Genomic DNA, 17,101 nt, shown 5'->3' on the forward strand with positions numbered 1-17,101 from the left:
AATTTCTATACCACCTCAGCCCTGCATGTCTGGACAGCAGCTGGGTCCTGCCAGGTGCTGAAGGACTCTGTGAGGCACCTGTCTCATCTGCCTTTGACCACATGTGCTGCTCATGGGCCCTAGACTGGGTAATGCAGGGGTGGAGAAGGAAGAGATGAGGCTGTGGACTGGTCCCAGACATTGCTGTTTCCCTTCCACATTCCTGTCACCCTTTGGAGCCATCTTTTCCCTGTTTGTCATTGGCTGTGGAGTAGCCAGGGATGTTCTTCATCAACTCCAATGGAAAAGGCAGAAAGGAAAATCCACTACAGGGAGTCCTACACTCTGCCCATCCACCCTCTACCCTGAGTAGACTGGAACAGTTGCCACAGAAAGAAGGACAACTTAGAGGCCAAGGCTTGGATGCAAAACAACTTTAATGAATGTAAAGTAGAAACAGAGTTGGCTCACAGACAGCACCAGGAGCAGCCACTAAGATGCAGTGGAGTTCCTGCAGGGTGTCCATCTGCCTGCCTGAAAGAGGGAGGGAGGGCAACGAGTCCCCCTAGGCTGGCATGGGGAGACATGGAGAGCAGAGGAAAGACAAAAAAAGTAGAAGGGAACAATGGCTCAGACACTAAATACCATGTCTTAAATCTCTATCTCCTTCCCAGAGCCAGGTTCTGAGGTTCTTGCTTAAAGACTTTAGGCAGCTTTAGCAGGGACGACATCTGTTGCCACCATAGCAGTTGGTGATGCAGGAGATGTCAAAGCCCCCAGAGTTGATGGGCACTCCGCCACAGCTGAGGATGTTGCCAACAGCAGCAGAGGTGGAGGATCCCACGGCGGTGTTCTGGGGGAAGGAGCTCAGGATGGGGCCAGGCAGGGTCACCACCACGGCCGAGGGCTGGATGGCCACATGGGAGTCCTGGCACTGCCTGACACAGCACTCATTGCAGCTGCTGCCCAGCGGGGTGGGGCCACAGGGCTGGCAGCAAGGGTCACAGGGCCTGCAGCAGGACATGGCTGGGGGTAACAGGTGCACCTAGGATGGAAGGAAAGGAGAAGCAGAGTGTGAGGACAAAGGAGAACCAGCGCTACCACCAAACACCCTGACATCAAGGCACCTCCTGGCCCACATTGCAGTGCCCAGCTCAAAGCCCGGGAGCCACCTCAGCCAAGTCCCAGCCTCTCTCTGTCTGCACAAGATCTTCTCTCCCCTCTGCTGTCCCAGCACAAGCAGCTCCCAGCCCTGGGCTCTTGTAGCCCCTCTCATCTGAGACCTCCAGCCAGGCAAGAGCTTGCCTTGAAGCAGCTGGAGGAGGAGGAGAGGTTTCCCACTCACCTGATTCCTGAAGAGGAGTAGAAGGAGCTGAGAGAAGTGGATGAGAGAGCAGAGACTTGGGCTGCCTTTTATAGCAGACCTGCACTGCCTCAGGCGCAGAGGCAACTTAGTGGAAGTCATAATTTTCTGACCAGCTCATGTCAAATGCAAACTATCACACCTAATAATGGGGCTGTGTTCTGTTTTCCTGCACTGCTGCCTTTTCATTTCCTGGCTAATTCCGCGTGCTTTCCTATATGAAGATCTCTTTCTGTAAGTGTCAAGATGAGAGCATCAATGATTTCCAAGGCACAAAGACGTCAGCACAGGCAGAAGTGTGAGATTAATTGTTATTGACATTCCCTGTGGGGAGATGATGTTTACCTCTGTCATTCCTGTGGTCTTGGTGGTGGCAAAGTTGTCAGAAAATGGTCACTGCTCTTGTACTTCTCTCCCACGTGCCCAAGGACTCTGCTGTGAGGGAACATACTGCGTTTCCACAACAGAGATCTCAGCTAATGATGTTTCCTGACCTTATTTGAATGTACAGTTTTTTGTTTGTTCCATGAAGACATGTGTGAGTACACGTGTGTCAAGTCTAGGCTTGTAGTAAAATGCCTGGTGAAATTAATGTGAAGGTAATTCTTGGAGGTATTCAAAAACATTATTAACAAGGCAGTCATTTTTCACAACCAGTGTGAGTTCATGAGAGGAAAGCCCTCCTTGTCAGACTTAATTTCCTTTCACAACAAGGTAACCCACCTAGCTGATGAATGGAAGCCAACTGGTGTAATCTTTTATGCAATTCTCTGAAGTTTTTGATACCATTTCTCACAGGATCCTTCTGGATAAATACATTGTGTGATGGGTGAGCAACTGGCGCATGGGTCAGGCACAAAGGGTGACAGTGGAGGGGTCACACAGAGAGAAGAGGTCCTGGAGATGATTTGAGTGCTGGCAATTGAGACCACTGCTCGGGTCTCACTAGGAGCAGGTGAAGCCTTGGTTTCTGGACATAAGAAGAGCCAATCACTAATGGCTCTGAAGATCAGCATGCTGTTGGCCAAGACTGGGCCAATGAGAGAAGTCGGTAATGGCTCTGTGATGATGATATAGGAAGAAAATAAAAAAAAAGTCACACAGTTTTTCTCCTCGTAGGGAAGAGGAGGAGTTGAGAACATGCGAGGGAAACAACATGGCAACACCAAGATCAGTGGAGAAGGAGGGGCAGGAGGTGCTCCAGGCGCCAGAGCTGAGATTCCTCTGCAGGATGTGGTGAAGACCATGGTGAAGCAGCTGTGCCCCTGCAGCCATGGGGATCCACAGGGGATGCAGAGATCCACCCAAAGCCCCTGGAGATCCACAGGGAATACAGAGATCCACCCACAGCCTGTGGGGATCCACAGGGAATGCAAAGATCCACCCACAGCTCATGGGGATCCATGGGTAATGCAGAGATCCACCCGCAGCTCATGGGGAAAGTGCCCATGCCGGAGTGGGTGGATGCCTGGAGGATGCTGTGATCCAGTGGGAAACCTGGTAGAGAGAGGGGGCCCTGCTTCCAGGCTGGAGTAGTCGGTCCTTGGAGGAGTGCACCCCGCAGAAAGATAGACCCACATTGCAGCAGTTTTGGGAGGACTCACTGCCCATGGGAGGGACTCCCATTGCAGGTGGTGTGGTAGGGCTGCTGCTCGTGAGAGTGGACCTGCACTGGAGAAGTTTCACGGAGAACTGTCTCCCACGGAAGGGGCCCCATGGCCTCACATGGGAAGGACTCCTCTCCAGGAGTAGCAGAAGAAAATCTCAGTGATGAACTGACCCAAAAACCCCCATGTCCTATCTCCCTGTGCTGTCAGTGGGAAGGATGGAGGGTCTGGGGGTGAAAAAGATGCATAAAGTGATTGTTTTGCTTCTCATTATCCTCCTCTGATTCTGGTAGTAATAAAGTCACTTTGAAACTTTAAATTGAGCCTGTTTCGCCCTTGAAGTGTTTTCTCCTGGTTCTTACCTCACTCATAAACCCTTTGTTATATTTTTTCCCTCTCCACTGCCCGGCTGTGGCAGGGGAGGGTGAGTGAGCGACTCTTCTGCGTGCCAAGTGTCAACACACAACAATTGCATAGCTTGAGTGTGCTTGATACCAATTCCAACTTGTGAAATATCTGAGAACTAAATGTAACAACAGCAGCTGGGCCCTTTAACCATGTGCTAGAGGAGGTGTGAGGTACATATCTGTACCTGTGTGCAGGCCATGTACACCAGGCAACAGAACAGAGGAAAAGGAAGAGATAAAGCTGTGAACTGTTCCCAGGCACTGTTATTTTCTATCTCCACTACCAGTATGTTTTGGATTGGTGGTCTAATCACCATTGGCTATAGAGTAGCAGAGGATGTCTTCATCAGGTCCAAGGGAAAGGGCACAAAGTAAAATCCACTGTAGGTACTTCCATCCTCTTCTTCCTCTATCTTTTCGTGAGCAGACTGGAATAGTTCCTACTACGAGTATGAGGGACAGACACTAAGATGCCGTGGAGATCCTGCAGGTTGTCCTTCAGCCTCTCCTGTGGAAGGAGAAAGGGCAAAATATCCTCACTAGACCGGCCCAAGGAGATGAAGACAACAAAAGATGGAGAAAAGTGGAAGAAGGAAATAGCAACCTGAAGCTCTGTCAAGTGCCCAAACAATGGAGACCTTGGGCATGAAGTTGAGAAGCACATGAGTGGTGCCCATTTCCTGACAACTTTGCCATAAACAAATCCACAGGCATGAAACAGGTTCACATCACCTGCCCACAGGGGATGCTGCCAGCCCTTGATCTGAGCATTGTGCCTGTGCTGATGTCTTTGTGCCCTGAAGTTCATGAACCTCTCATCTTGACACTTAGAGAAGTTTGCATAAAAGAAAGCACGTGGAATGCACTAGGAAACAAAAAGCAGCAGTGCAGGAAAACAGGACACAGCCCCATTATTAGGTGTGATAGTTTGCATTTGACATGAGCTGGTTGGAAAATTATGGCTTCCACTAAGGTACCTCTATGCCTGAGGCAGGGCAGGTCTGCTATAAAAGGCAGCCCAAGTCTCTGCTCTCTCATCCACTTCTCTCACCTCCTCCTCCTCAGGAATCAGGTGAGTGCGAAGCCTCTTCTCCTCCTGCTGCTTCAAGAGCAGCTCTTGCCTGGCTGGAGGTCTCATCTGAGAGGGGCTGTCGTAGTGCAGGGCTGGGAGCTGCTTGTGCTGGGAGAGGGCAGGGGAGAGAAGATCTTGTGCAGACAGAGAGAGGCTGGGACTTGGCTGAGGTGGCTCCTGGGCTTTGAGCTGGGCACTGCAATGGGAGCCAGGAGGTGCCTTGGTGTCAGGGTGTTTGGTGGTAGCGCTGGTTCTCCTGTCTCCTCACTTTGTGCTTCTCCCTTCCTTCCATCCTAGGTGTACCTGTGAGCCCGAGCCATGTCCTGCTGCAGACCCTGTGAGCCTTGCTGCCAGCCCTGTGGCCCCTGCCCCCTGGGCAGCAGCTGCAATGAGTGCTGTGTCAGGCAGTGCCAGGACTCCCATGTCGTCATTGAACCCTCCCCTGTGCTGGTGACCCTGCCTGGGCCCATCCTCAGCTCCTTCCCACAGAACACCGCCGTGGGATCCTCCAGCTCTGCTGCTGTTGGCAGCATCCTCAGCTCTCAGGGAGTGCCCATCAGCTCTGGAGGCTTTGACCTGTCCTGCATCACCAACTGCTATGGTGGCAACAGGTGCCGTCCCTGCTAAATCTGCTGACAACCTTGGGCAAGAACCTCCATGACCTCAGCACCTGGTCCTGGTCAGGAGATAGAGCTTTGGGACATTGTAATTTGAATTTCAAGCCATTGTCCCTTTCTTCTCCTGTTTCTTTTTGCTCTTTCCTTTTCTGTCCATGTCTCCTCAAGCCAGTCTAGTGGAGACCTGTTGCCCTCCCCTCCCTCTACAGGCCAAGCAGAGGGACACCTCCACTGCATCTTAGTAGATGCTCCTGGTGCCCTCTCTGAGCCACTTTGAGTATTTTTTTCCTCTACACTCAATAAAGCTTTTTTGCATTCATATATGTGCCTCTGAGTCCTCCTTCGTTCTGTAACAACTGTTTCAGTCTGCTCAGGGAAAATAGCTGGAGAAAGAAAATGGTGGGATTCCCTGTAGTAGATTTTCCTTTGTGCCTTTTCCCTTGGAGGTGACTAAGTCATCCATAGCTTCTCAGCAGCCAAAGGCTGGGAGACTCCCTCTAAAGGGTGGCAGGAATGGGGAAGGGAAAAACAATTCCTGAGACCAGCCCACAACCTCTTCTCTTCCTTCTCCACCTTTCCTTTTCCTGGTCAAGGCTCCGTGGCATGCAAATAGAAGCACAGGCAGGTGAGATGCACTCCCTCAGCACAGGCAGGCAAAGCTGCTGTCCAGACAATGCAAGGCTGAGACAACTCACAAGTTGGTATTGGGATCAGCCATACTCAGGGTACACAGTGGTAAATGACTTTTGGTTGAGTTTGTGCAAATGACTTACTGCTTCACTAAAGGTCCATATTTCTTCCACTTGTGGATGGATGTTACCTGAACACTGATAACTTCCCTTTTGACCAAACCAGTGCCCAAGAGTATCAGTTAAAGATGATGGACCCTGTTTTTTGTAAGCAGTATGTAGTTTATATATAGCTTAGGCTTTTGCAAAGTATTAAAACAGATTATGTGTTAATATTAAATGCCTTTATTTATGTTAAGAGCTATGTTGGTTCAATGTACTTGTGGTGTATCTTATCTGAATGACAACAGTGAAAAGAACCAGGAGAAAAAATACCAAGAGAAAAACGCAAGGAGAGATTTCATACTGACCCTCCAGATTATCAGAAAGTGTCAAACAATGGAACAGAGCTTTGAGAAGAAATGAAATATATAGGAATTTCATCTACAGGATGGCATGAAGACAAGTCAAAAGTCGAGCCAGGCAAAAAAATTTCCAGAATATGTAAACCCACAAGAATGTTTGAATATGTATAATCCTCATGAATATGTATTTTTCCAATGTAATGGAGAAGTACGTAAGAAAATTGTTTTAAGCTAATGGGCTGCTCCTGGCAGCTTGCCAAGCACCTCAGCACAGGGTAATGTCTCTTTTATCCCTTATTAAACTTTAAAAAAATTTAAAGAGTGAGCCTGGTTTCTCACATCCACTAATAGAATTGCTAAAAGCTTATAAACATTGTCCAACTTCATAAAAAGCGATGTGGGCAAAATCTGCAGTTAGTTGCAGAGAAAACTTGAACTTAGGCAAAAGATGGGAGGGGGAACCCCAGCAGAGGAGAAGCCCTGGTATCCATACCAGTGGAGGCTGAACTCAAAGAGAAATATGTTGTGGAGCAGCAACAGAAAGATCTGACTGAGTTGCAAATAGCCTTGGGGGCTGAAACAATAGCCCACCTCAGGGCAGACTGAGAATGGAATGCCCAGAAGAAGCTAGCCCAAAACCTGAAAAACCAGTTAAACGAACTTGTCCAAAGCCAAAGAGCTTTGGAGTTGCAAATTAACACTGTTGGGGAAGGTTTGAAAAATTAATTAGAATTTTTCAGCCCTGAGGAAAAGGTGGACCTCCTTAAACTTGATGTCATAGTCCTCAGCCCTCATGAGTTTAATGCAGCAAAACCAAACCCTCCCTGCACCCTTAACTCCATCCACCTGTAAAAATTGAGGAGGCGGAGAGGGAGGCAGGACTCCCCGAGCCTGGTATCTTCACTCCACTCTCCAGACAAGGGGTTTGACTCAGAAAAGCCAACCCTCCTTCACTTCCCGTCACCCCAAGCTCTGCCCACTTGTAAAGACAAAATTCATTTATCAGAGTACACAGTAATATTATCTCTGCAACAGAACTGCTTAAGTTACAAGGGAAAATTTGCAATTGTCCCAAAGAAAATGGAACAGAGAAGGTTTTTAATATTTCACTGATGGGGGTTGTCTTGGTTTAAGATAATTTAAAGAGCTGGGCAATCTAAAATGAGTGATCTTCCCTTAATTCCAACCAACTCCTTTCCCCCAATAAAGAACAAAATATGAGTAGATATAAGTGAAAAAATAGCAGTTTACTAACGAACAGAACAGGCAAAAATTAACATTAAATTACTGCTCTATACAAAATTACTGAACCTCAAAAAACCCATGGGAACCAAGAGAGACATGAAATTCCAGAAATATCCTTCCCAAGGTGTCTGCATGGTTTGAGGGGCAAGGGGAAGACGGCATCACACCCTTTCCTTTCAATATGGCAGGTGACAATGTGATCCTGGGAAAAAAGGGACAAGATAATGGTAAATCCTACTCAGAAAGGCAAGAACCTGCAGAGGAGTTCTAGTGGCTGAAGAAGACCTGACAGCTCACTGGGGTCTGCACTGCTGCCGCTTCCTCCTGCCATTCATGGGGCTCTCCTGGTGCTGCTGCTGTGCTCTGCGCTCTGCCTGTGGTGGAACAGAAAGGACAGGTCTGTCCACAGCAGCATAGGGTGATCTGACCCCAGGAACTTGCTCACTTTTTCACTGCTGTAAAGTTTTTGAGGATCATTTCAAAAAAGTTGCTAATTGTGAAATGCAGTCTTTACAAGTGGCTACAGTCGTAAATCCAAAGTAACTGCCTTCAAAGCCAAGATCCCACCTTCACCAAAAGGTGAAAAAATAGAGAAAAGAAGGTGAAGAAAAGAAAAATTTGCCATGAAAGAGAAAGAGTCTCTGTTTCCACATTCTTCTTTCTTGGAGTGGGGGCTAATCCATCTTGACCAGCTTGCTGGAGCATGGCTGTCTGTGGCGACAGGCAGCTCCTGTGTGATTCACCTCCAGACAGCTCAAAACTGCTACCTGTAGTATCTCTGAGACCATGGAACAAAAACAAAAAGAGAACCCAAAAATGAAGAAGCCTTTCCCAAAGCAAGACCAAGAGCCCATCGAGACAATAGCCCATGGGGGTGTGTGGTTCACAGGAATGGGGACTGCTCCTGCATAGCGTGAATATGGCAGATATTGATATCAGCTTGTGATTCATCTCAGCTTCGCATGTCTGGAAGGCAGCTGGGCCTTGCCAGGAGATGAAGAAGTGTATGGGTTGCATATCTCATCTGTCTTTGACCATCTGTGCGAACCACAGACCAGTAGACCATATGATGGAAGGGAGGAGAAGGCAGAGGTGAAGTTGTGGGCTGTCCCCAGAACTTGGTTTCCCATCTCTATTGCTGCGACCCTTCAAAGCCAGGGTTTCCCTGAAGGCCATTCTCTGTGGGGTAGCCAGGGAAGATTTTGACAGCTCCCAAAGTAAAGTCATGAAGTAAAATTCACTGCAGGGAGTCCCTTGCTTTCTCCAGCTTTTTCCTTGAGTTGACTGGAAGAGTTGCCGTGGAAAGAAGGAGGATTCGGAGGCCATGGCTTGGTTGCAAAACAACTTTATTAAGTCCAGAGAAGAAAAGGAGGTGCCTCAGAGAGAGCACGTGGAAGATCAGTAGGATGCAGTAGAGTTCCTGCAGGGTGTCCATCTGCCCACTCTAAAGAGGGAGGAAGAGAAAGGGCAACAAGTTCTCCCATGTTGGTCTGGGGACACACAGATGGCAAAATAAAGAGATGGAGAGGAGAGAGGAGGAGAAAGGCACAGTGGCTTGAAACTCTAATTACAATGTCCCAAAGCTCTGTCTTCATCCCAGAACTAGGTTCTGAGGTCTTGGAGGTTCGTGCCCAAGGATGTTGCCAGCAGATTTAGCAGGGACGGCATCTGCTGCCACCATAGCAGTTGGTGATGCAGGAGATGTCAAAGCCCCCAGAGCTGATGGGCACTCCGCCACAGCTGAGGATGTTGCCAACAGCAGCAGAGGTGGAGGATCCCACGGCGGTGTTCTGTGGGAAGGAGCTGAGGATGGGCCCAGGCAGGGTCACCAGCACAGGGGAGGGTTCAATGACGACATGGGAGTCCTGGCACTGCCTGACACAGCACTCATTGCAGCTGCTGGCCAGCGGGCAGGGGCCACAGGGCTGGCAGCAAGGGTCACAGGGCTTGCAGCAGGACATGGCTCAGGCTCACAGGTTCACCTAGGATGGAAGGAAGGGAGAAGCAGAGTGTGAGGACACAGGAGAACCAGCGCTACCACCAAACACCCTGCACAATGTGGGCACCTTCTGGCCCCCACTGCAGTGCCCAGCTCAAAGCCCAGCCAAGTCCCAGCCTCTCTCTGTCTGCACAAGACCTTCTCTCCTGCCTTTTCCCCTCTGCCCTCTCCCAGCCCTGCACTATGACAGCCCCTCTCAGATGAGACCTCCAGCCAGGCAAGAGCTGCTCTGGAAGCAGCAGCAGGAGGAGGATTAGAAGAGGTTTCCCACTCACCTGTTTCCTGAAGAGGAGGAGGTGAGAGAAGTGGATGAGAGAGCAGTGATTTGGGCTGCCTTTTATAGCAGTCCTGGCCTGCCTCAGGCGCAGAGGCTCCTTTGTGGAAGTGGTTATTTTGTGACCAGCTCATGGTAAATGCTAACCATCCAAGCTAATAATGGGGCTGTGTACTTGTTTCCTGCACTGCTGCCTTTTCATTTCCTGGCTTCTGCCATATGGCTTCCTATATGAAGGTCTCCTTCTGTAATTGCTATGTTGAGATGGTCAGTGATTTCCGGGGCAGAAAATGGCAGAACGCTCTGATCAAGGGCTGGTGGCATCCCTTGTGGTCAGGTGATGTTCACTTGGGTCATTTCTGATTGGATTCTTTATGGCAAAGTTTTCAGGAAATGGGCATCACTGTTGTGCTTCTTACTCACATGCCTAATAACTGCAACATGAGGGGTCATGACAGAGCTTTGGATGTTCTTTCCATCTTCTACTCTGCTCCTTCTTACCTCCTGCTCTCTATGTGTCCACAGGCCAGTGTAGTGGGGATGTGTTGCCCTCTCTCCCTCAGCATGAATCAGATGGACACCCTGCAGGAGCTCCACTGCATCTTAGTGGCTGTTCCTTGTTCCTTCTGTGAGCCACCTCCTCTTCTTCTTTAGATTCATCAATGTTCCACATCCAAACCTGGACTTCCAAGTCGTCCTTTGTTCTGTGGCAACACTTCCAGTCTGCTCAGTGAAAAAGGTAGAGAAGCTGGGGATTTGCTATTAAACAAGTTTTATTTCTTCAAGAAGTTTTTGCAGCAGTGGGAGAAGATGTTGGAAAATTCTTTTGACCTTAACACCTAGTGTATGATCCCTATATTCTTGGTTAATGCTTAGTTTTGTAGCAGGCAGTGCTTAGTACAAATACCAGAGATTTATGTGGCCTAATGCTTCCTCATTTACTTGTATCAGTGATTAATATGGATTGGCCAATATCTTAGTTTTGAGTACAAGGTTTGTGTGTCAGAGTGATGACAGTAGACAAGAATGATGGAGTATTACTTTATGGCCTGACCATATATTTGGGATACTCTCAAAAAGAAAAGATTCATCAGAAGATCTGGGACCATATCCAAACAAGTTGATGGAAATATTTAACCTATGTGCCTGTATTCAAAAAAAAAAAAAAAAGGATGAATATATATTAGTTTTTGAAATACAACCTGCTCTGTTAGGTTAGTGGGCATGCTTTGAGGAGACATCCCCATGCATCCAGCTCTCTAATAAAGAAACATCAGCTTTCAGACGTAGCTTTCTGAAATTGATTAGAGAGTTTATTTCCCGGTTTTTGGTGGCAGCAGGGTTTGAGCACCCTGGTCTGGTGGAACGTGTCCCTGGCCATGGCAGTGGGTGGGACAAGATTGTAGAACCTAAACCCTTTGATGACAGTGATCTGTGGGCTGTCCTTGGCAGGCCCTGTCTTCACCAGGTTCCATTTTCCTTTATCTGTCTTGCAGTCCCCTTTAGGCACGGGTTTGGTCAAAGGCTTCCATTGGGAAGGCATTGATGGACAGATTACATTACAGAATACATGGCAGAAATGTGAATTAACAGTGAAGCCCTAAGTCTTCTGCACAAACTCAGCCTAAAGTAATTTACCACAGCCTATCCTGAGTATGGCTGATCCCAATTCTAACTTCTGAAATATCTCAGCACTGCATCTTAGGACAGAGCTGGGCACTGCATGAACTGAGGGCCCCTATAAGATTGAGATGTGATCCTCGTCTGCCTGTGCTGCTGTGTGCAGGCTGTGGACCCTAGACTGGCTAATGGAGGGGAGAAGAAAGTAGGGATGATGTTATGGGCTGTTTCCACACATTGCTGTTTCCCAGCTGTTGGGAGGAAAAGGTTGAAACTGAAAGTCTTGGAGAGCAGGGTGATAGATTTGCACAAAGTGACCTTGTAGGTGGGGAGGCTGAGAACATGCATGTGGGAAACTTCACATTTTATATTTACTGCTGATTATCCTGTGTCTCTTTTGAGAGATAATATAAAAGCTATCAGGACCTTGAGAGGCATCTGTCACAGACAGTCTTAGTCTTGAGCCTCCTGCTGGGAGAATGAGAGATCCAAAAACTCAAATGACACAAAAGCACAGCATTGTGATAAACTGCATGTGCAAGAGGCCCCTTGACATACTGGGACAGGCAGTGACCCACCAGGATTGGACTGACCCTAAGGGTGCCACTGTTCCTCTCTTATGTGTCTCTGCAGCCTGGCAGTGCCTTGGAACCTGTGAGTTAATGAGGTAATGAAATAAATCTACTCTTTGCATTTCAGCTGTGGTTTGGTGACTTGGACTTATCAATTCACATACCAACCCACTCCTAGTATCCTTTGGAGCCTTGCTGTTCCTGATGGCCATTGACTGTGCAGTATGCAGGCACGTTTTTCTCAACTCCAAGACAAAAGGGCAAAAAGTAAAATTAACTGTAGGAACTCCCACACTCTGCTTCTCCTCCTGTTATCCTGAGCAGACTGGAAGAATTTCAGTGGAAAGAAAGAGAACTTGGAGGACAAGGCTTGGATGCAAAACAACTTTATTGAGTTGAAAGAAGAAAAGGGAGTGGTGCCCAGAGAGCAACAGCAGCAGCCACTAAGGAGCAGAGGAGTTTCTGCAGGGTGTCCACCACCCTGTCCTAATGAGGGAGGGAGGACAACACATCTCTATGCTGATTTGGGAAGATAAGGGGAGCAAAGGAAATAAAGAGAAGGGTAAAAGAAGGGAACAATGCCACAATGCCACGAAGCTGTAAAGAAAATATCCCAAAGCTCTAGGCCCTGACCAGAGCCAGGTTCGGAGATTTGGAAGATTCTTTCCCGAGGAGGTTGCTGGCAGATTTAGCAGGGACGGCATCTGTTGCCACCATAGCAGTTGGTGATGCAGGAGATGTCAAAGCCCCCAGAGCTGATGGGCACTCCGCCACAGCTGAGGATGTTGCCAACAGCAGCAGAGGTGGAGGATCCCACGGCGGTGTTCTGTGGAGAGGAGCTGAGGATGGGCCCAGGCAGGGTCACCAGCACAGCAGGTGGCTCAATGACAACGTGGGAGCTCTGGCACTGCCTGACACAGCACTCATTGCAGCTGCTGGCCAGCGGGCAGGGCCCACAGGGCTGGCAGCAAGGGTCACAGGGCTTGCAGCAGGACATGGCTCAGGCTCACAGGCGCACCTGGCACAGAAGGCAGGGAGAAGCACAAAGTGAGGACATGTGAGGAGCAGCACTGCACCCAAACACCCTGAAGCCAAGGCACCTTCTGGCCTACACTGCAGTGCCCAGCTCAAAGCTCAGGAGTCACCTCAGCCAAGTCCCAGCCTCTCTGTGCCTGCACAAGACATTCTTTCCACTGCCCTCTCTTAGCAAAAGCCACTCCCTCTCAGCCGAGACCTCCAGCCAGGCAAGAGCTGCTCTTGAAGCAGCAGCAGGCAGAGAGGAGGTTTCCCACTCACCTGATTCCTGAAGAGGAGGAGGAGGAGGTGAGAGAAGTGGATGTGAAAGCAGAGACTTGGGCTGCCTTTTATAGCAGACCTGCCCTGCCTCGGGCCCTGAGGCACCTTAGTGGAAGTCATAATTTTCTGACCAGCTCATGTCAAATGTGCACCATCTCAGCTAATGGTAGGGATTCTGTCCTGATTTCCTGTTCTGCCGCCTTTTCATTTCCCGGGTAATTGTCTGAGCTTCCTACATGAAGGGTCATTTCTCTAAATGCTGGGATGAGAGATTCAAGAGTTTCTTTGGCAAAACCAATGCTGGGTGTATTTGGAATGCTCACACCATCACTTGACAGCATCCTCTGTGGACAAATATGTTCACCTGTGTCATTCCTGTGGGTTTGGTTTTGTCCAAGTTGTCAGGAAATGGGCGTCAGTCTCGTGCCTCTTGCCACCATGCCCAAGGACTGACATGTGAGGGCTCATGACACATCCTTTTCTGTTGCTTTTCCCATCTCTCCATGATGGTCACTCACTGTTGCACCGAGGTCTGCATGTGCTGCTAGGGTTGGTCCCCAGTTGCTACACAAATAGTGCTCAGAGAAAAATTTTGTTGCCTCACTTGACTCATGGTCTTTCTGTGCAATCTCTGTGGGTCCTCTGGAAATATTGTGAGTTGTCTGGGGCCTGATCCTTGTCATGGACACCTGAGTAATTTTCTGCCACACATGTCCCCAGTATCTCATCTGCTCAGTTCCCAGAACTGCGCATCTTTTCTGTCTGTTCCTGAGTCTTTGCTGACTCTCTGAAACCCTAGAGATCTTTGCATTATTCCATGCTGGTGTGTTTGAGGTGTGTTTGAGCACACATGGATCATTCTTTGCTTGGGTGACCCTCTTGAGGGCATGTGCAGATCAGAGCAGCAGGACTCTTTCCTGGAGTGTGCATTATCTCACATAGAAATGTTTCCTTTGCCATCAGGACTGGCACTTTTTATGGAATCTACAGGTAAATGGCCATGGCTCCCAGCTGCCAGAGAACTAGCACTGAAATGAGCTTCTGTCTCCTGCACTCTCCATTTCTTGTTTTATGGAAAGGGAGAAACACCAAGGCAGTCTGCCCACTTCTGCAGTTTGTTATCATTCAGTGGGTCCCCTTCTGGTGGAATGCTGCTGGTGGCCAGGATGCGACAAACGCTCTTTCTGTCCAGGCCAATGTCACATGCATTTCTACATCTCAGCATCCTGGTGCTGACTGAGCATGGCTGAGACCCCCCAGGGAATTGTTCTTGGACCAAAGGAACCCCTATTCAGGTGTTACTCTGCTATGAGATATAGGACAGTTGGATCTACCCACATAGGATAGGTGAGTTCTGCTCTCTTCCCTTTAGAGGCTGTTGAGGATTAGAATCTTTTTGTTTGAGGCTTTTTCCTCCACGAATTTTGCACCATGATTTGCTAGGAAAGAGTAAGATCTAGGTACTTGAGAATGACAAAGAAGTGGCCAAGCTCATGGGAGGAGGACATCTGGCTGCACATCTCTTGTCTGTGGGTTTCTCCTGGTGACCAGATATGTTGAGATATTTGGAGTGGGAAAATGGGTTTGGGCGCAGTTCCTGGCTCTCTTTCTCTCTCCACTTTTAGCAGGGAAAGGGACGTCAGCGCTGTGGGGAGAATTTGTCACCACTGCGGGTTTCTGTGTCCTGTTACCTTTATCTACTGCGAGTGGAGCTCTGCTCGTAAAAGCAGCCATTGCCCTGGGACCTCGTTAACACTCTCCATCACTCTAAAAGGTTCTTTTCACCACATGTTCTGGTGCTCAGAATCTCCGCCCCTCCTTTCCTTACACTGCTTGGAGCCAGGCTTCCACTGCTATCCCCCTGCTGATTCTTTGTCGCTACTCTGGGTTTTGCTGCACAGTAGCCCCCTGCCTGTTGAGATATCCCACAGATCATGCTACAGCTGCAGAGCTTAAACAAGTTCCATCCCCCAACCAGGGATTTTTACTTGTTCCTGCCATTCTGGCTTGCAGATCCCGAGAGTCCAGCTGGGGCACTGGATCGCCTGCTCCTCGGGATTTGTAAATCCCAGCATTTCTTCCATGGCTTCCCGTCGTGGCCAAGCCGCCATTACCGCATGACGCCTGAGCTCGCACCACAGTGCCCTCTGCTGCCATGGGGGAATCATCGCACGCGCCCTGCGTGGCCAGGAGCCAGCAGCGCCCCTGCTGGCTGTGCCCGGAGGTGCAGTCCCCTCAGACCGGCATGTCTGGGCAGCAGCTGGGCCCTGCGGAGTGCTGAGAGACTATGTGAGGTTTGGATCTCATCGTGTTGTTCCCCAGAGTGCTGGCCACAGGCCCTAGGCCAGGCATGGAAGGAAGATTAGGGAGAGATGAGTTGTGGGCTGTCCTCAATTCTTGATTTTCCCCATATCCCCTCCATTGGAGCCAAAGTCTCACTGATGGCCATTTGGCTGCTGAGTAGCCCGAGATGTTCTTCATCAGCCTTACGGGAAAAGGGCACAAAATGAAATCCGATGCAGCGAGCCCCAAACATTGCATCCTGCATCTTTTTCCTGAGCTAACTGGAGGAGTTTCCCCAGAACAACACACAACTCAGACACAAAAGCTTGAATGCAATACAGTTTTATTAAGTTGAAAGAAGAAAAGGAGATGGTTCACAGAGAGCACCAGGAGCAGCCACTAAGATGGAGCTCCCATGTGGTGTTCTTTGCACTGCTCTGCAGACGAAGGAAGCTTGGCAGGTCCAGACTAGACTGCCTTGGGGAGAGACGGACAGAAATGGAGAGGAGAATTCAACAAGGAAGGGAAGATCCAAAGCTCTAAATACAATTTTCTGAAGCTCTACTTCCTGCCCAAAACCATGCTTTGAAGTCTTGGGCATTGTTACCGGAAGATATTGCCAGCAGGTTTAGCAGGGACGGCATCTGCTGCCACCATAGCAGTTGGTGATGCAGGAGATGTCAAAGCCCCCAGAGCTGATGGGCACTCCGCCACAGCTGAGGATGTTGCCAACAGCAGCAGAGGTGGAGGATCCCACGGCGGTGTTCTGTGGGGAGGAGCTGAGGATGGGCCCAGGCAGGGTCACCAGCACAGCAGGCGGCTCAATGACAACGTGGGAGCTCTGGCACTGCCTGACACAGCACTCATTGCAGCTGCTGGCCAGCGGGCAGGGGCCACAGGGCTGGCAGCAAGGGTCACAGGGCTTGCAGCAGGACATGGCTCGGGCTCACAGGTACACCTGGCACAGAGGGCAGGGAGAAGCACAAAGTGAGGACACATGAGAAGCAGCACTGCACCCAAACACCCTGCAGCCAAGGCACCTCCTGGCCCCCATTGCAGTGCCCAGCTGAAAGCCCAGGAGCCACCTCAGCCAACTCCCAACTTCTGAGGGTCTTCCCTAGACCTTCTCTCCCCTTCCCTGTCCCAGCACAAGCAGCTCCCAGCCCTGCACTACAACAGCACTTCTCAGCTGAGATCTCCCGCCTGCAAGTAGCAGGAGGAAAAGGGGGAAAAGAGGCTTCACACTCACCTGATTCCTGAAGAGGAGGCGGAGGTGAGAAAAGTGGATGCGAGAGCAGAGACTTGGGCTGCCTTTTATAGCAGTCTTGCACTGCCTCAGGCCCAGAGGCACCTTAGTGGAAGCCACAATTTTCTGACCAGCTCATGTCAAATGTGCACCATCCCAGTTAATGGTAGGGATGCTGTCCTGATTTCCTGCACTTCTGCCTTTTCATTTCCTGGCTCATTCTCTGTGCTTTCCTACATGAAAAGTGGTTTCTCTAAGAGCTGGGATGAGAGATTCAAGGGTTTCCTGGGCAAAACCAATGCTGGGTGAACTTGGAATGTTCACACCATCACTTGACAGCATCCTCTGTGGAAATATATGTTCTCCAGTGTCATTCCTGTGGGTTTGGTTTTTTCCAAATTGTCAGGAAATGGGCGTCAGTCTCGTGC

At 49.5% G+C, this 17,101-nt stretch overlaps 1 protein-coding gene and 4 pseudogenes across 1 annotated transcript; 1 reads left to right on the forward strand and 4 right to left on the reverse strand.

Annotated features, from left to right (window-relative positions):
• Positions 1-398: 398 nt before the first annotated feature.
• On the reverse strand, positions 399-1,463 carry LOC131094082 (feather keratin Cos1-2-like; annotated as a pseudogene).
• A 1,282-nt stretch (positions 1,464-2,745) lies between these two features.
• LOC131094024 (feather keratin Cos1-1/Cos1-3/Cos2-1-like) lies at positions 2,746-5,364 on the forward strand (annotated as a pseudogene).
• Positions 5,365-9,035: 3,671 nt separating this feature from the next.
• LOC131094090 (feather keratin Cos1-1/Cos1-3/Cos2-1-like) lies at positions 9,036-9,790 on the reverse strand (annotated as a pseudogene).
• A 2,428-nt stretch (positions 9,791-12,218) lies between these two features.
• Positions 12,219-12,845, reverse strand: LOC131094096 (feather keratin Cos1-1/Cos1-3/Cos2-1-like). The gene has a single exon (XM_058041559.1). The coding sequence runs from the start codon at positions 12,843-12,845 to the stop codon at positions 12,537-12,539; it is 309 nt and encodes a 102-aa protein (XP_057897542.1). The 3' UTR covers positions 12,219-12,536.
• A 3,210-nt stretch (positions 12,846-16,055) lies between these two features.
• LOC131094025 (feather keratin Cos2-2-like) lies at positions 16,056-16,818 on the reverse strand (annotated as a pseudogene).
• Positions 16,819-17,101: the final 283 nt, after the last annotated feature.

The sequence above is a fragment of the Melospiza georgiana genome, chromosome 28, assembly GCF_028018845.1.
Source record: "Melospiza georgiana isolate bMelGeo1 chromosome 28, bMelGeo1.pri, whole genome shotgun sequence".
Lineage (NCBI taxonomy): Eukaryota > Metazoa > Chordata > Aves > Passeriformes > Passerellidae > Melospiza > Melospiza georgiana.

Bases quoted from the DNA above. Each gene is read 5' to 3' on its own strand.
- LOC131094096 (XM_058041559.1), bottom strand. From the start codon at position 12,845: ATGTCCTGCTGCAAGCCCTGTGACCCTTGCTGCCAGCCCTGTGGGCCC.